Source organism: Hetaerina americana, unplaced genomic scaffold, assembly GCF_022747635.1.
Source record: "Hetaerina americana unplaced genomic scaffold, ioHetAmer1.1.p SCAF_4, whole genome shotgun sequence".
Taxonomy (NCBI): Eukaryota; Metazoa; Arthropoda; class Insecta; order Odonata; family Calopterygidae; genus Hetaerina; species Hetaerina americana.
This window is the reverse complement of record NW_027286985.1, coordinates 21,405,031-21,425,130: the sequence shown is the minus strand read 5'-3', so window position 1 is coordinate 21,425,130 and position 20,100 is coordinate 21,405,031. Positions and strand designations below refer to the sequence as shown.

General features: G+C 36.4%; 1 protein-coding gene and 1 pseudogene across 1 annotated transcript; one reads left to right on the top strand and one right to left on the bottom strand.

The window, feature by feature from the left end:
• Window positions 1-988: 988 nt before the first annotated feature.
• LOC139692184 (mitochondrial glutathione transporter SLC25A40 pseudogene) lies at window positions 989-2,988 on the bottom strand (annotated as a pseudogene).
• Window positions 2,989-4,137: 1,149 nt separating this feature from the next.
• On the top strand, window positions 4,138-18,270 carry LOC139691889 (RING-type E3 ubiquitin-protein ligase PPIL2). Its single transcript, XM_071589820.1, has 11 exons — window positions 4,138-4,409; window positions 4,531-4,750; window positions 4,826-4,969; window positions 5,099-5,264; window positions 5,850-5,995; window positions 8,894-9,017; window positions 9,541-9,689; window positions 9,841-9,992; window positions 11,185-11,374; window positions 14,126-14,268; window positions 18,072-18,270. The coding sequence occupies exons 1-11, from the start codon at window positions 4,378-4,380 to the stop codon at window positions 18,160-18,162; spliced, it is 1,557 nt and encodes a 518-aa protein (XP_071445921.1). The 5' UTR covers window positions 4,138-4,377; the 3' UTR covers window positions 18,163-18,270.
• The last annotated feature ends 1,830 nt before the right edge of the window (window positions 18,271-20,100 follow it).

Genomic DNA, 20,100 nt, shown 5'->3' with positions numbered 1-20,100 from the left:
CACTCACTATAGGTATTGATTAGATTTCCCAAGCTGTCAGGATTATTAGTAGTTTTCTTGTTTTAATTAGAACTCCTGTACAAAACTCAAGAACAGCATTGTAGACCCAAACTATATCCATTAAAATCGCATTGGCCCTAAATTAGTAACAAAACGGTGTAGCATGGACATAAAACAGAAAGGACACATACGTCGTGGTTTGAGGATGACAGCCGTTATAAAAATTGGATAATGGTCTGCAGTTGAAGTTAAGAGGATAATTTTCAACTAGTTGTGAAGAAGATACACTTCCAACAAGTGAAAGAGTTTCTTATTTAAGCAACAATAAAAGGTACCAAGGATGGAAGAAGTGAGATGGAGATAGTATGCAGAATACTTAAGACAAAGAAGATATCATCAGAAACAACTATAAAATAGTAGTAGTAACCTAAACATTTGGAAAACCTTGGCACAACTTACATGTGGGGTTTACTTTCCAGTGGCTGCAAGAACTGGACAATAGCAGAAGCATAGAAAATTTGAAGTGATTAATGCTGTGCCACAGAAGACAAAATTGGATATCATAGTAACACTTGGAAGAGTTTGGTGCAGATAGATTCTAATGCATGACGAAAAAGAATGGAGAAAATTAAAAGGATTATTGAAGGCAAATAGCTTACCATCACTGTAATGGAAGGACCAAACTAGGGAGAAACTAAAGTAAGGCTCAGAATTAATTACATAATGCATGGGTGGAAAAAAACACTGGCACATCTGGATGGTAACCAGGTTGCTTTGAGAGCTGCCATGGATTTATAGCCCATAATGAGGATAACATGGGATCAAGTTGGCACCAACGCTGAATTTTGCTCGAATTGACAGAGTATATACTTTTTGGAAATTGACCTAACAAACAGTATAACCTAACTCAACAAGGTTCTCACGTAATTAACTTGACTAAACAGTGTTTGTTGAGAACATTGGTATACATTAAATCCCATACAATAAATTTCCAAAAATCTGTTAAGATCAATTTATTTAACAAAAAGTTGAAAGGCAGCATGTACATAACTTATCATGTTAAGCTGAATATAAGATTACATGGAAGCTTTTTGTACTGAAACAATAATTTGAAATCATTGTGAAAAAATGTCTTCTCAGCCACAATAAATACCAAGTGCATCGTTAACATAGATCAGTGTCTTTGCAATTTTTGCATAACCAAACTAAGCAACTTCACATTATCAAAACTGGCTGTGGTTTGGCAAGAATTAACATGGCTTATTTCCTAAGGAATGAATTGATTTTCACTACGATTTGACTACTGGAAGACATTTTCACAGCTTTGCTGTATGACACCTCATGCACACAACTCCATGTCGAAAGAACGCAGTTCTTTTCGTCTACTACGAACAGTCACCTTAGTTTGATTTGACTCGACCATGATCTTTCTGTTGTGCTTTTGGAAAAACTGCTTCCCATATTCAAATGAAGCCACCATGATAGCACAAGCAGGTGCCACCTTAATCACTCTTGGAACAAAACCAGCAAACAGTCCCTTGACTCCTGTGGTTTCATAAATTGATCTCAAGATAACTGCAGTTGTTACTCGCTTGACCGGGTGTGCTGTTGTCGAGAAGTCTTGTTTCATAAGCGATGAGCCGAAACTGCGCCACTTCTTATTTCTTCCACTTGGATGTGGTTTAATTGCACCCTTTTCGCCTATATCTATTTGCTGGTGAGTTTTAACGACATCAAATGGCAATGTTAAGATACCTGCAATTGAGCCTGACACTGCACCAGCAAAAAAGCTGAAACTAAATGATGGTGACTGCTGAGAGAAGGCATTTTTAAGACCTTCGTAGTTGAGCCAATAGATTGCCGAAAATGGGACATCTCTCATCAAAGTTGGTCCTAAACCTTTCCAGAGACCTGGTATGCCATGATGGTGCAAGTGAGTTCTGACAGATTGAATCGTTTCGCAGTAGCTAAGTTTCTTGGATTGCATCTTTGTTCGGACAAGCTCAAGAGGACTAACAATGCTGGCGGCCCAAATGCGGGCGCTGGCGCCGGAAATTAAAGGTATCCACGTTGGTTGAACAGCAGGCTTCCCTTGGTTCCAATTAGCATTGTAGTAATCTTTCAAATTAACTCTCAGTTGCTCGTAGGCTACATAATAGATGACAGTTGCAGGTATGGAAAGGACTAAGGTGGGGCTCAAGCCACTCCAAAGCGAAGATACGCCCTCCAACTTATAAATTTTGACGAAGGCATCTAAAGTTCCATTCAAATGATTAGGTTTTCTGAACCAATCATGTCGAACTTGAGTGGTGTTTGCAGTATTGGAACTGAAGCACGGGCAGAGATGATCTACGACACTGGTACACGGAACGAAAGACTTATGCGATAGAATAGCCTTTTCTTGAGCTTGGAGACGTATTTTCACAACATCTAGCGGGGTCATGATAAGGGATGTAATAAACGCCCCAGTACATGCAGCTGCCATTTGTTGAAGAGGGGTGATTCTAAATCTTGGGTCATCAAACTGAAATGCATTTTTAGAATTTGCACCGGACATGAAGAACTAACAGGCCAAGTATTCTCAGAGAGAAGTTGAGATAGAGCAGAGATAGATAGCTTTTACTGGAAAATAATCTTGATCCTAACACATCATGGGCGACCACATGCCCTCACCAGCTGATTTCATTGGCAACGTATTTCCAATACCAGCACCCATGAAACTCAAGTAAAATATTATTCAGATGTGAACACCGTGTTCCATTCTCTATTAATGCACTGTGAATGCACTTGCTCCACTGCCAACTTCATTCTATGGTTGCTACTGGTGCTAGGTCTCTTCACCTGGATTCAACTTTTCCATTTCATAACGTCAATAACCCTATCAGGAAAACAAAAGAATAAGCAAAAGTATTTTGGCACCTTATTTGTTTACCTATATTTACTCAAATTAGCGATGGATTATTTTTATCAAACCGAAATAAAAGCGATTCATTGTCGCAAGGACGCTCAATAACGTATGAAAAGTATTAAGTTGTCGGTACTCAAAAATAACAGTTTCGGAGTGCGCTAGGATCGACCTGCCATATTGCAACTTTTAATATTGATTATTCTGCGGCAGAAACCTTTCCGCAATGTTTACTATGCATCTGCCTTTACCATTATTCGTTGCACTGTTGCTTAAATATAATTTTAAAAATTTGACATCAGTAGAGAGAACTTCCCAGCATGAATAAAAATCGCAAAATTTGCCGCGAATATTTCTATCGGCGACTGACATAATTATTTACATTAAATTTGCTGAAACTAAAGATAAAATTATGATTGCAATGTTCTAATCAATTTCCATCGTCTTTTCTTGGCTTATTTCAAAGCGGAGAGTTGATACAGTCATCACTGCGATGCACTAATAAAATCGGTGCGGATTTTGAAATTCAGTACTTCATATACGGCCTTACAAATGGTAGACACTAAAATTAAACATAAACCATATCTAAATCACCCTTAAAAAATGTAAACCGCGCTAAGAACCGAAGCCAGTTATACAGGTCTTTAGTCACCTCATTAGTTATCTCCTTCAAATTAGAATGATATGAATTTGGCGATCGTCATTCCCCATTTTCCTTTACATAAATCCGACATTATCACAGCAAGAATTTATGCTCTTCAAGTAACCATTTTACCAAATATGTTGTATTAATTCAGCGCGATTCTCTTTTAATATACCTCGTCAACATTCCCTTACTCTTAATTCAATCCGGGTTTACCGAGATCATATTCTACTAAGGGCTTCCAGCATAAAATTTTTACTAATGTCGCTATAACCAGCCAATATTGTAGCACAATCGTGTTTCACGATTGCAACAGTTTACGCTGACGGTCGAAAGATTATGGAAGACTACATAACATGTGAAAACAAATCTTTAAATTGTCAGATGAAACATGTCTTCGTGCTTAACTATTGAAGGGAGGTTTAAGCATGTTTGCGTTTTGCAAAAGCCAGCGAATGCATGCTCCCAATCCGATATTAGTATATTCCTGTTGCGTAACAGCCGATACTACAGCCATCTAGACCCCAAGAATCGATTATTTTCTCAATTGTCACGACATCTATAAGTATACTTAAAGACCATCTTGGGGATGTTCGCAAAAGAACGGCGTTATTTGCAATTAACAGAACGTAAACATAAGTAAGTAAAGGGGTTTGCTGTATTAATCCCGACGATGACATTTTAGAACTGAAAGAGTCTCTAAGGATGTCATGCTACATAACATAAAAGCCCAGTCTCAGTTCCGGGCTTGAAAGAGTGTTTGATTCTGGAATTTGATATCAAGGAAAATTAATTTATCTGTGAATTGAGTTTTTAAGAAAACATCAAAATGGGGAAACGCCAGCACCAGAAAGATAAAATGTAAGCATGCAAAAAAATAATGCGCCTATTCAAATATCAAGACCCATCCAACCTACTAGAAAACGGAAATTTCATTTATCTAATTATTAATGTATTAATACAAGCGTGATTACTTCAATAGGTACCTGACGTGTACAGAATGGATAACTTTATACGGTGGGAAGAGGTCTGGTCCACCAACAGGCGATAAGGCGGGTTTTCGTCGTCTACCTTTTGACTTTTGCTCATTATCTTTAACACCATTCGAACATCCATATTGTGACAAGCATGGAAACATTTTTGAACTCCAAGCAATAATTGCTTTTCTGAAGAAGTTCAAAATAAATCCAATTACAGGAGAAGTAAGTGCGTCCTTTTAAACCGAAACCGAGGTAATATTTCTTACGCCCTATTTTCATATTCCTTTCTATTTGCAGACAATGGACACCAAAAGTTTGATTAAGTTGAATTTCCATAAAAATCACGATTCCAAGTATCACTGCCCAGTAATGTATAAAACATTCACTAATAACTCTCACATAGTAGCTGTAAAAAAAACTGGAAACGTATTTTGCTTTGAGGTTAGTGTTACCCATTCAATATTGAAGAATTTCCGTCTTATTTCGACCTCTTCATTAAAATACTTCAGATCTAATGATGTTTTCTGTCTTCAAGTAGTTGAATGAAATGTTTTTTTTCTTATATTATAGGCAGTAGAACAGTTGAATATCAAGGTGAAGAATTGGAAAGATCTTTTGACAGATGAAGCATTTGAGAGAAAAGATCTAATTGTTTTGCAAGACCCAAACAATATTGAGAAATTTAATCTTTCATCATTCCATCATTTGAAAAACAATCTCAAAGTTGAAGATGAAGGTATATTTTTGATAGCATTTTGGTAGAAAGGTTGAAAGTGTTGATCTGAAGAAATTGACGTAATTCTCTCAGGGTTGTATATTATGTGCATATTTTAGTCATGTTGCTCAAAAGAATCATGTGAATGCCTTTTATTTTTGTGTAAATGACATATAGTTTGCTAGACATCATGCAGACTCTTGATTCTAATACCATTTGGGTTAGGTTTAGCTTGGTTTTAGTTCGCAAAAGTATCTATTCTATTAATTTTTTTAATACTTCTCCATCATTGCATATTGCTTATATCTCTGACACATTCATTTATCTTCTCTTGTTATTGTTTAAATTCTAATATGTCTAGTCTTGGCAATCTCTTCAACTCCAATGTATTTTCCACCACTTGCTCTTCTCTCTCTACTTTTTTGTGATTCAACTGTTCTTATCCATTCAGTCTATCAGACACATCATCATTGATTATATAGATACTTATATAAATTAATGATAAAATCATTATTAGGTGATTAATTACTGACATACATATTAATAAATAATTTTAAATAAAATGTACACTAACTGCTGTGTTTATCTATAAAATGTTTACTTCAGAGGTGATTCAAGACCGTGGTGATCCTGCCGCAAATCTGAAGAACATTAGCACTGAAACAAGGGAAATTCTAGATGTTTTGAAGAAGGAATATAAGGCTCCTGAAAAAAAGGATGAAGAGAAAAAGGTTGCTGACAGATTCAATGCAGTAAGTGTTTTGAGTATACACTGGAATTCTTTTTTTATCCAAAAAAGCAATGCTTTGACCTTTCCTGCCTATGGCACTGCCTTCGCCTTCTTTGCAGCTGAAAAACCTATCTATTTACTGCATAGTTTGTTGTTTCAATTCTGGTGTGTAATGGTGATTCCATGTTACATGTTGATGCAGAAAATCACTTGTTTTTCATAAAATGCGACAAGCACTGTTTGAAAATTGTCGTCCAAATGCATTTTTTGGTCCACACTGAGCACACAATGTACCCATCTTGTGCAGAACTTTGTCATGTGTAATTCCTCATGCAAAATGTAACCGATGCATTCTTTTGATATCCCTACAGCATCAGCAATTTCACACAACTTCACAAGCCATTCTTCCATAATCATATAGTGCACATTTTTTATGATTTCAGGTGTGGTTTCACTTTATAGATGCCTTTCACATGGATCATCTTGGAGGCTTTCATGGCCACATTTTAAACTTGAACACCCATTTCTTCACAGTGGAAATTGAAGGAGAAGGATCCCAATACACATTTACATTCCTTGAATGAATTTTGATCGGCACTAAACCTTCTTTTACAAAGATTTTTTATCGCTGCACAATACCCATTTCTAACAACACACACACCACAACTAATTCAAACAACTGCGTACAGCAAACTGCTGGATAGAATGGCTTGCAATTTCATGTGTTGTCCACTCACAGTTGTGCCAACATGAGAGAGTAAAATCATGCAAGTAGTAATGCAATCATTGGATAAGGCCGAGAACCTTTTGGACCACCCTAATACACCATATTCAAAAATATATTAATTAATTTTTAAATTTTTTCCCACCACTCCAAACTTGATGGAGTCATTTTCAGCTATACACTCTTACATATTTTTTAAATTGTGCCGTACAAGTTGCAATGAGTCTATTGATAGAATAATTGTTTCATTTCAAATCTTTTTAAAAGTTGTTTCTTAAGGTATGAAAAAGAGAATCTACCTGAAAGTGTTTTCAAAATGGTAGCTGTTTGAATTAAACAAACCACATTGCATTTTTTTTACAAAATTTAAACTCTTTGTGAGGGGTTATTACATTAGACTTCTTTTTCCACAGCTTTAGTTCCATCAGAGCTCTTTTCTCCTAAAAGGTAATGACTTGCATCAATCTTTTATCTGTGATGAAATTTGAAACAAACATGGTCAGGCAGAGAGCACTGCCATTTCCAAGTTTAAAAAAATTTATGGAGGGCAGCAAGAAAAATATAGAAGTATTCTGTGATAATAGAACTGCAGGAGTGTTTTACTGAAAATATAATGCGTAAATTCCTCTCGGGTCCTCCAATGGGTTATATCGTCCATATCAGCCGGCATTTCGATGTTTGACTCGGTCATCGTCTTCAGGGCTTCTGAATGCCATTTGCCTCTTTTTTCCTGTGTATATATGGTTTCTCCAATCAGGTGTCATTTGATTGGTCCGTATCAGGGCTCCTTCCCATTGGCCGCCCGTCGTTCCTGGTTTCACCCATTACTCTGAGGATCGGTTTCCACATGTTGCTCAGGTAAAAGCCCGAGTCCCTGTTAAAATTATGTTTTTGGAGGCGGATCTCGATGGCCTCCTTAGTGAGCTAGTCCCAGTGTCCGTTGGATCGGCATATAATTTTGGTCCCCTGCCACCTTATCTTATGGTCCTTGGTAAAGCAATGGTCTGCCACTGCTGATTTCTCCAGTTGCCCCAGTCTGAGATACCTCTGATGTTCTTTCAGCCTTTTTTCGATCGTGCGGCTCGTCTCACCCATGTAGACTTCAACGCACTGACAGGGGATCTGGTACACTCCTGGGGTCTTTAGCCCAATGGGGTCCTTAGCTTTAACCAGCTGTGCTCTTAACTTATTTGGTGGTTTGTGGATTGTCCCGATGTCAAATCTCCTTTATATTCAGGAGATTGTGGAGATGTATGGCAGAAGAGCCTTGGTGATGGGTTTGTCGTCGGGTGTTTGGTTTACACGGTTCTCCAAGGACCTTTTAAGGGTCACAGATATTTCACGGTCTTTGTAGCCATTCTGCAGGAAAGTCTTCTTTAGATGCCTTATTTCCCCCGGAAAGCTTTCTTTTTCAGAAATCCCTTTCGCCCAATGAATAAGGGAAGACAACACGGCACTCTGTTGGGAAGGATGACGGTGGCTGTTGCCATTCAAATACAGGTCGGTGTGAGTGGGTTTGCGGTAGACGCTGTGTCCCAGACTTCCATCTTCCTTCCTCTGGATCAGTATGTCAAGGAAAGGTAGCTTGCCATTACTCTCCTTTTCCATGGTAAACCGGATGTTCGGGTGCTGGTTGTTCATGTGGTCGAAGAAGGCATCCAGAGTGTCCATTCCGTGAGGCCAGATTATAAACGTGTCATCCACCTAACGGTAAAATCACTTCGGCTGATGAGGGGCTGATTCTAGTGTCCACTCTTCAAAATCTTCCATGAAAAAGTTTGCGATAGCCAGCGACAGTGGGGATCCCATGGGAAAACACCAAATCTTTTATCAGAAAATGTAATGTAATTTTGTTATTTTCACCAATTAAACAAAAATACAATTTAAAGTGACATTAATCATATTTAAAGGAGATTTCTTATTAATGCTCTTGCCTTTCAAGCTTTTCACTTTCACCCCATCAATTAATTTCTCCGCTGACCAATCAACCACTCAATTTCACCTCTGTAAAAGTTTTGGATTCCAACGGGAGAGTCCACTAACGCAGGGATTGTTTGGTTGACTGATGGTGGAATTACATGATAGTTTTATTCCATAATGTATTTTTTTACAGATTGACTTGAAATTTTGTTTAAAGATTTGGGTAATTAAGAGTACCTATTCAATATGACTGTGTTCTGTTTTCTTTTCTTCAAGGCTCATTACTCAACGGGTGAGGTTGCTGCTGGTTTTACCTCAACAGCAATGGCTCCTCAGACTGTACATGAAGCTGCCATTGTGGCAGAGGATCTTGTCAGATATGAAAGAGTGAAGAAAAAAGGTATTTTTAAGTTAATATTCGTTAAATATAGACTTTGGTGTAGTTGTCTGTCGTCAATGCTTTTCTATTAATACATATACTATAAACTTGATGCCTCTATTAGTTTAGTCATATCTCTGTGATCACTAGAAGCATTCACTAATCAATTGAAGGAAATCGTAATATGTTAAAGGAAGACATTTTCCCATGGGGCACTGTGCCTGATGGGAAACATGTCTCAATCCTGATAATTTTGCTGCTAATGTATCATATTAATCAGGAATCAGAACCTTCTAATGCCACATACCAGGTTGTCAATTTCTGAGGTATTGATGATTCAGTTATTCCAATAATTAAATTTCCATTGAAGTATATTATTTTATTCTAAGTTTAAAAAGAGTTTTGCAAAGATTTTATTTGGTAAAGTAATGAGAGTAATATAGCATTAAGGGAGTAAATGTGCTTAAGATGAAGTATGTGAAATGTTTCCAATCCACCTGAGGTGTCAAGTTTATAGCAAGAAAAAACTTCAATTATTTTGCAGGTTATGTTCGTTTGACTACAAGCTTAGGCCCTTTGAATCTGGAACTTCACTGTGAAATGCTGCCCAAAACATGTGAAAATTTTTTAAAATTATGTGATAAAGGCTATTATGACAACACCAAATTTCATCGCTCCATAAGGAATTTTATGGTTTGTACAATCTTTAGATTGAAAAAATAAATGATTGTAAGAGAGATGGTATACATTTATGTGATTGACAATTTTTAGCTGTAATTTATTCTTTGAACATAACTGCTATAATAACTCAAGTACCATTATGTGGTGGCATCTTCCTGGGCAGATACAAGGAGGTGACCCAACAGGAACTGGCAATGGGGGTGAATCAATATGGGGGAAGTCATTTGAGGATGAATTCAAGCCTAATCTTACGCACACTGGACGTGGAATCCTTTCAATGGCAAACTCAGGACCCAACACAAATGGTTCCCAATTGTAAGTTATGGCTTGTGAAATCTCATTATTTCATTAATGGTCAATATATTAATCAAAAGTTGATTAATTGATTGGAATGACATTTGGGGAGTTTATTTAATCACCAAATGTGTCTGAGTAATTGCTGTATGTAATATTCATGTGCACACATGTTCTGGTAAATTTAAACCCCAAACATTTGATCACAATGAGGAGTCAGTCGTAATTTTTTTTTGAAGATTTTGAATTTTCTTGAGTAGGTTGACAACCATGGAAAATGCTGCTACTTGTCAATGAATTTTACATAAAAACTATGAAGTAGAATATGCCTTGAGTCCCCATAATTATTTTGAGTAATTGTTAAAGTGCATTCACTTTTATTTCATCTGGTGGAGACTTTGCACTATGATCTTATTATGTTGATATTTTTCCAGTAATGGTAGAATGTCAATCTTTCATTGCATGAAATAAGCCTTTTGCCCATGGAAATATACATTCATATTGTGAAATTATTGTTTGCTATATTCCAAAATGTGTCTAATGTTAAAACTGGAAAATCCAAAGATGTCAGCAATGCAGAAGTACATTGAAATACAATATTAAATGAAATGCAATGTAATATTAAAAATAATGTCAGAGACAGGCTGAAAAATTCATAATTACATTCAATTATTAACCTCAGCACTATACCTCTATTTGCCCATTGGTTTTCCTATCAATATTGCTCTCCTCTGGTGCAGGCATCTTGTGTACGCTAAATAAAATTTCTTCTCCTCTTACTTTTAAAAGATATTATTTTAGTGAGGGACACTGATGAGGCAAGAAGGGCTTTGGAACTAATAGGGATTGAATTTCATTTACTTTGCTAACTTGTATGCATTACACAATAGTGTGTGCTGGACATCTTGTCATAAACTGCATTGAAATGTAACTGCATTGCAGTCCATAATATGGGACATAGCCAGTTAGAGATTAACTGACCCTATTCAGTCGGTCTAATTTTAGAAATCTATTATAGAAACTTGCTCCTTCAATCATAGTATTTTGATAAAGATAAGAAATTAATGCCACAGGTATAGTGACTTTAATGGAACCGTTAATGTTATAGTAATTGGTGAATGATTAACTAAAGATTTATTTGTCCAAGTTTGTAGGTATTTGAATTTTCAGGTTTTACACAAAGGTTAGTTTAATGACACCAATTTTTTCTCAGTTTCATCACGTACAGGTCATGTCGCCACCTTGATGGGAAACACACTGTTTTCGGTCGTGTTGTTGGAGGACTGGACACCTTAAGTGCCATAGAAAAGATTGAAACTGACAACAAGGATCGCCCAATTGAAGATATCATGCTGATTTCTGCTCGAGTTTTTGTAGATCCTTACCAGGAGGCAGATGAACAGGTAAAATATTTAAAAGCTGCTCTTTCACCAATCAATGAACTCTTTCTCTGTGTAAGAGTGATAATAGAGTGGTGGCAACCATTTCTGCCCTGGAATTGGAAAAGTAGCTCAATTCTGATAAAATCAAGGATAACGATTTTAAAACTTACAGAGATATGGTATTCCATTGAGAGTAGTGCTGGACTACTTTCTGGAGGGCCTATGTATGTTTCCAGGTGATGCCCCTGGGCACCCTTAACTTCACCCAAGCTGTGAAAATTTTCAGGGAACAGATGTTGAGGAACTGGGAAAGGAACTGTCCCCCCCTCTCACCCTAATGTGCAATTTTCACATGCCATTGGTCTTAGTACTAGCTGTGCTTCACCAGCACCTATCAAACCAACCTTTGGGTTGGTAACCGTGGTCAGTTTTTAGTTATTATCTTTACATATGTTGTTTTGAAATGTGACCAGCTCTGCATTGCCATTTGACCATATCATATATTTTGAGTATCTATAATTTGTTATTGCTATACATACAATTTATTCACTTGTCTACCTGTTATTGTTTGTCTCTAAACCTCACCGTGTCTGCCCAAATTAATCGCAATCTTATTAATCATAATTTATGATGAAATATTACCTATTGACTTAAATTCAAGTTCCAGGAAAAGTTTTCATTTCCTGGGGTTATGCACTTTATAATAAAGAACAGAAATTTTATTATTTTTCATGGCATGTGAAAGAATTTCCTAAAGAGTACAACTGAAAAAATATAATGTAAATTACTTTACCTCTACCCATTTCCCAGAATCTTTAAAGTCAGGGATATTGACTAAGCAAAGATGTATGCTCATTATTTGATTATGGCTGTCAAGGCTTAACTGTTTGATTTCTAATAACTCAAGTATAGATGTATTTTTTTCTAATCATTTGGGCAATAGTACAATACAACTCTGGTGATCATTGTCAAAGGTAATCTACCTGTCAAAGTTTGGTTTTGCATAGTCCCTGGCAACTATTATATACTGTATCATGTGAACTTCTGTTATTTTCCCTTAAATTATTTCAGTCCTGATTTATTCTACTTACCTTCATGACTTCCAAAAGACCTATTTTCTTCTTTCCTCTACCCGTTTACCTAATATTATCCCTTATATGGCTGCAATTAACATTTTGCTACCTTGCAGTATTTCTTCCATCCATTTCTGATCTTCTTCAGATTTCACATTGCAATTTCCTCTTTTCTCCTACCATATATTAAACTTACCATTAGTCTTCTTACCTAGCTAACCCACTTTCTTGATTCTTCTCAATAATTGTACCTGAAATATCTGTTATTAACTGCCCTCATCCTCTTGCCTCAAAGGGCTGGTTTCATCTATCATTCTATCCTGATTCTCCCTCGATTACTCTTACATGTGCCATGTGATTCATTCAAGTAAGTCACCTATACCTTCACGTAACTCCTGTATTGTGCAAAGATTCCATCAAGATTTGTTCACTGCTTGGTTGAGCTTCTCAAAACCCACAAAACATTCATAGACATCTAATAATCTTCTTACCAATGTTTTCATCTCTGTAGTGACATCACACTTCCCTTTTTCCTTTCTGAGCCCAAACTGTTCTTTGCCTAGGATTTTTGCACTGTTTATTTGGATTATTGTGTAAACTTTTTGTGAAGATTCTCCAAACTACATTTTCTGCTGGTACCATTAAAGTTTTTAGAAATAGTCCTCACACACTGCTGATGTACTATTTTAATTAGGGATTAAATTTGATCTAAGGAAATCCTCTGGCCATATGCCTACCTTATAGATGCTGCATATTATTTCAAATAGTCAATGCCTTCAATATTTCCCTGAGCTCTTTATTAAAATCTGCAGGGTTTTTATGTATTCCTACTGCCTTGTTTACCTTCATCTCTCTACGCATTTTTTTATCCTGCTATCTACTTCTATCTTGCTACCTGTATTATTCCTGGACCCAGGCTATCCTCATCCTTGTCATACTTCCTTCTAATTTTTTAGCTAGCTGGCATTATTTCTTTGCCTAAGAGCTCTACTACATATTCTTTCCATCTTCCCTGAATATCTTCTGGCAGCATTAAAAACTTCCTGTTTTTCTGTCATGGCAGGTGGTTTCTCCCGTGCAGCCTTTTAACTATTCTCTTGTTTGTATGAAATACCTGCTTCTGTTCTCTGTGTACAATTTCTATTTCCTTTGCCCTGTGCCTTTCAATTTTATTAATTCATCTGATAAGGAACAGAAAAGCAATGTATGATTTTTTTATATTGTTAATTTTACAAGGGATGAATAAAAGTACTAACTAATTGACTTTTGGAGGGGAAGAGTGCTCATAAGGTCATTGCCTGTGTTGTATACAGCTTCAAGAATAAATTTTTTGTGTAGAATGTCATATGTAGGTAGGAAATCATAGTAACGTGTGGAAAGGTAGTGACACAAAGCAATTGCATTCATTATTTTACTTATGAGAGAGTGCCATTAAGATTTGTTTTTAAAGGTGAAATGACCAGTAGATTGTTATGTGGAAATGGGAAACTATTCAGCCATTTGTTCACATTCTAGTTAAGGCTTGGTAAATGCGTATCGGCTCAAAATCTAATATTTACTCAGCAGCTTATGTAGGAGGGTAATAGATTTATTAAATAACATTTCAGTGATAATTTTTAGAGTTGTGCTCTGAATGTATGATGTGAAATTGCCATTATCAATGTTACATAAAATATAATGTCTTCCCTCTTTGATGTAGCTTGCTATTGAAAGGGCAGAAGAAGCAAAAAAAGCAGCAGCAATAGCCTCAGCCAGCAAGGCGCCCAAGAGAGATAGAAGTGGTAACCTAAAAGTTTTCGGTTCTGGCATTGGAAAGTACATTGATTTAGCAGAGGCCAGCAAGTAAGTTTTCAATATTTATAGTGAAGCTCATTTTATTTCAAATCAACACTATTCACACCTGTCAATTTGGTAGTTCAGTGAATAAAGTAGTGGGCCATTGACCAGAGGACCTGGGTTCAATTCCCAGTGGCCTCTGGCCATCCTCAGCTTCACCAATGCTGAGTGATTTTTCAGGGCCAAGCCAAGAGGAAGCCAAGTCTTCGTGGGAAACGACAGACAGTACAGGGAAAGGGACTGATCTTCCTACCCCTGTATGAATTTCACATGCCATTGGGCTTAGTATTAGGTGAGCTCTACCCTCATCTATCAAACCTACTTATGAGTAGATTACGGTGGTCTAATTATCCACATCTAAACTGGTTAAAACCAATAAATGTGCCATTTTCATACCTCATCAACTTTTGTTTTCTAAAGGAGTAATGGAGATCTCCTTAACTAACGTATTTAGCACTCCTCAAGTAATCAATTCTGTGCTTTGGTTAATCATATCACATCATCATTTTTGTGATATTGAAACAAACATCAATAACAATATTTTTTCATTTACTCCATCACTTAAAGTTTACTATTACTGCTACTATTACAATGTACTTACAAGTGAAAGTTGCTTAGTGGAAATTTTAGTTAAGAATTATAACTTTTTTATAAATTATCATCAATTGTGTTAATTTTTTCCAAAAATGATGAATATCACACTGTCTCATTACAGAGCATTTTATGCTCTGTAATTTATTGCAGGTAAAAGCCAATTTCATTTGCAAATTTTTTATAACACTGAATCAGTACACATTATCGGTACAATTAAATTAGTTATTATTTTCACTTTTTCCTAATCAAAATAGCATTTTATAATTATCGTTAACTCTTTAGGTGCAATATTGTTCATTTAATTTCATTTTTGTTGACTGTATTTCAGGCAACATTTGAATGGGATGTACAATTCTAAGTACTCTGAAATGCACTACTTTCTTATTATTGGCCAGTTCATGACACTATTCTTCCATAATTACATCTGACCAATAAGTGCCTCGGTTGATTCTATAGAGAAGAGTATGCAATTCATAACTAAGATCCAAACAAAAATGTTCTGCTAAAAACTTCTGGGCATTCGACTAATCTCAAGGATTATTGCAAATTCTCTGTGCTCACATGGTCTTTTTCACTCATGAGTGAGCCAACCATCAAAAAATTTAATGATCATTACTCTAAGGTACCATACAGTATATCAAAAGGCTCTCTGAATATTGTTAGTTACTTACATAATGGCAGTATATTGATTTTGTGAGTCATTTTTAAACCTAGATTCCTGTTGTCAAAGAAAATTAAGGTCCCAGCGTTTGGTATGTTAAGATATTGATGGCATTAGCTCTAATTGAGTAGAAGTCACTTTAGATGTTCCCCAGGGAAGTGTTATCAGACCTCTTGTATTCCTTCTTCACGTTAATGACAACTCTGTAGTCACCAATAAGATATATGTATTTGCCGACCATGTGGTGGTTTACAGAGATATTCCTGAGGATAAAGCAGCTTTAACAGATAATCTAAATATTATGCAACACTTGTGTGACATTTGACAATTAGAATTAAACTTAAAAATAGTGCTTAGTAATGAATTTTTGGAAAAATAAAATTTCCCTCTGGAATGCCTGCTGCATTGGGAACCCCAAAATGGAATATGTAGACTCAATTAAATACTTCGGCATTACCCTCACTCAAAACCTCTCTAGGAGGAAACATATGTGGGGAATATGTTAACGAGCTAAAAAAATTAGGATGTATTAGAAGAGTACTGGGTAAATGTGATGAAAAGGTTTTTGAGAATCTTTCACTGGTTAGGCCTCATTTAGAACATGCTGCTAGTATGAGGTCTGTTCAAAAAGTATCCCGAATTTTGGATTTTCATGGATTACGTATATTTGATTTTCGATTTTTTTATGGATTTATGTTGGTGCTTATGTCTCTCATTTATGCTGAAAAGTTTGGCCATTTTGAATGTTCTGTTAATTGCTGACAGCTGTTTTGCTTGGACGTGTTTTGGCTTGTCTTCGATTTTTGACTTTCAAAAAATGGATCAAAGAGTCTGCATCAAATTTTGTGCGAAAAACAAAATTAAGTGTGGTGATGCATGCCGAATGTTGACTGTGGCATATGCAGAAGCTACCTTGGACCAAAGCACGTTTATTGGTGGTACAAAATATTCTCAGAGGGCTGAGAAGATCTGAACAAGGAAGAGCGTGCCGGATGCCTGAGCACGTCAACAACAGACGAAAACATTGATGAAGTGAGGCAAATAGTATTTGCCAATCGTTGAATCACCGTTAGAGAAGTTGCTGGGGACCTATACATATCGATTGGCTTGTGACTTTTGATTTTTACCAATGATTTGGGCATGACATGGGTCACTGTGAAATTCGTACTAAAATTGCTCAATTCCGCCCAAAAACAGCAACACATTAAACATTGCTAATGAGGTGTTGGACTCTGTCCGCAATGACCCAAATTTGTTCCAGAAGGTCATAACTGGTGACAAATCAAGGGTTTATGATTATGACGTGGAAACTAAAGCTCAGTCATCCCAATGGAAGCTGCAGCATGAGCCAAGACCGAAAAAAGTTTGGTTGAATGTGACACTTTTGCTTACAGTTTTTTTGTCGATTGCAGGGGCGTGGTGAATCATGAGTTCTTGCCACAGGGTAGAATGATAAATAAGGAATATTACCTGCAAGTTAAGCACAATTTGGGCAAGGCAATCTGCCACAAATGCCCGGATTTGTGGAAGAACAAAAATTGGCTTTTGCACCATGACAACGCCCCTGCTCACACATGGTTACTTGCGCGCGAATTTTTGGCCAAAAACAATATGCTAATGATGCCGCAGCCACTGTATTCCCCAGATCTGGCCCCCAGTGACCTTTTCGTGTTCCTGAAACTGAAGAGGCCCATGAAAGGACGACGCTACGCTACGATTGACGAGATAAAGACTGTTGTAGGAGGAGCGGAGCAAGATCACGAAAAGTGATTTTTTTGAAGTGCTTCAAGGATTGGAAAAAACGCTGGCACAAGTGTATAATATCTAATGGGGATTACTTTGAAGGGGACAAAATAGATATTCATGAATAAATGGTTAATTTTTGAAAACACAAAAGTTGTGATAATTTTTGTGTAGTTTCAGGCGTGATGTGGTGGAATTCGATCATAATAAAGAAAAGGTAGTAGATAGTAAAGATGGTCATGCTATTAAACTTCTCTGGTAGAAAATTGTCACTATCTTCTCTTTATGAGGCATAGACATACTGTGCGTAATTCTTTCTTCCCTGGACAACTGGACTCAGTCTAAGAAAGAAATGATAATTTAAATGCTACAATTTCAGAGCGTAAAAATTGTCTGTCTTGACTGGGATTTGTACCCGGATCCCTCAATGTCCAGCCAAGTGCTTTAGCCAGTTAAACTATTGAGGCATCCTCTTAAACTCGGAAATTTTGAAGCACCGAAATTACAGAGTTTTAGAGGATGCATTGATAGCTAAACTGGCTAAAGCACTCGGTTGGACATCGAGGTATCCAGGTTCAAATCCCAGGCAAGGCAAATGATTTTTGCACTGAAATTGTGGCATTGTAATGCACACTTAGCGGATGACTCTGTTAAAAGTTACTGTCGCAGCATTTCCTGCAATTTCTCGGAATGATCCTTTTACTTTGAAGTTCCAATATATCTGGCTTTTGGCAAGTTTATGCCTTGCTCAACTATCTTTTACAGTTTATGGTATACATTATATATATGATTCATTAATCATTTATTACAGGGCCAACAATCCAGAGCCTTCAACCTCAGGTGCATTACCTACCAAGAAAAAGAAAAATGGGGGCTACGAATTCAATTTTAATAATTGGTAACATTAAAATTAATTTGAATCATGTAAATAAGTATGTACCAACTTTCCAATGTATTCACCTGTACTGGTCTTTCACATATATTTTCTAAAAATAAATCATTTTTTGTTACTTTGGTTTTTATTTCTCTCATTCCATTTTGTAATTTCCTTAATGACTAAACAAGTTCATTTCATGTTACTATACTTTTCATAACAACTGTAATAAAAATGATAAGGGCAAAAAAATGGAGCAGGTAGAACAGTTTACTTATCTTGGAAGTGTTTTGGACCAACATGGTCAAAGCAGTAGGGCCCTAAGGAGAAGAAATGCACTAGGCAAAGAGGCTTTCACAAGGTGGAGAGAGTTGATGATAGGGACGTTGATCGGCAGAGGGGTGTTGAAGACTGTAATAGAGGGAGAATGTTAGACAAACGAGGAAAGGACAGGAACAGGATAGGAATGTTGGATTGGATGAAGGGAGGAAGGATGGACACAGAGATGAAGGACTGGATGCAGAGTAGCTAGCTGGATTGTGTTTTATTCCGAGTTCCAAAACATTTATTTGGTAGTTGTGTCCATCCAAAACCTACCATAACTGGTAGATTACTTAATAATAATAACTGTGTAAATTCTGACCAAGGATATTTGTAAATGGGTGTATATTCCACCATTACCAACCAATACTCTTTCCCCCTTTGCTTCAACCTTAATCATGTTTATGCGGCCCAGCCATGTCATCATCCTGTCCACTCAAAATTAAGAAATTGTCAGTCATGTCCAGATTGTAATACTGGGTTCATATGCTATTTTATGATTTTGGAAACTGCATATCTACGTGAAGAAAAGAAAAATGTTCCAAAACTTTGTTTTTGAATTCATTTCATGTTAATGGAAAATATCTGTCCATGGACTTCGTGTAGAGCATAAAAGTATCCTATATTTTTGGACAGATTAAGAATTGAATTAATTATTTCAGTGAAACAACTGCAATTTTTTTTCTGTATGCTCTTTAAATTATATGCAGAATTTTATAATCCTCTTTGCCAGTTGTCAGTGTGTTATCTATGTAACTTCACTTCAGATATTTTTTGAGGGATTGCATCAGTACTCATCCATCCTATTATGTGGTGTGGTAGTAAATTGCAAAGGGGCCAGAAGTTATTGACTAAACTGTTTTGGAAATTGAAATAACTAGGGATTGTATGACTTGTTTTAAACTTTTCACAATTTGTTATTTTCATCCTGGCCATTGACTTAGCTCCTGTTATATTTTCATGATAAGCTTTTTAGAAAAGTGAAAATTTAGTATATATCACAGATTAAATTGGAATAATCTGTGGTATGTCCAGTGGGTTGAGACTTGTAATCCTGAACGGAGGCACCAGGTTCAATTCTAGGTGATTCCTCTGGGCACCTCCAACTTCACCCAAGCTATGTGAATTTTTGGATATCAGGTCTTACTAGGAAACTACAGGCAACAAAAGAAAGGAATTGGCCTCTCTACCCTAATGACCCTTACTGTATCATACAAGATTTAGTCGGCACCTTCTCCCATCACACCAACCTTTTGCTTGGTTTGTGATGGTTGATCTTAAATTAAGCAGTAACTTTGATATATCGTGTGGTTTCAAATGAACTCTAGCTGAATGAAAATAAGTAAGTGTATTGCTAATAATAAATGTTAAAGAGATTTATATGAATTTTTAAGTAAAGTTAATCCTTTGAGATGTATGTTTGCTGGGCTGCAATGTACAGTAACTCATGCTAACCAAAGGTCTTAAGTTTAAAGTGCTTCTTAGGCATCTAGAATGTGTCTCATAATGGAGTCTTAGATTTTTTAATCCAAAATCACCTCATGCTTTGAATAATATATGACAATGGATTTTACTTCTATGATCCTGCTATTAGTAATATTTTGTATGGCTAAATAGTACTTCATAAAATTCTCTGATATATGCA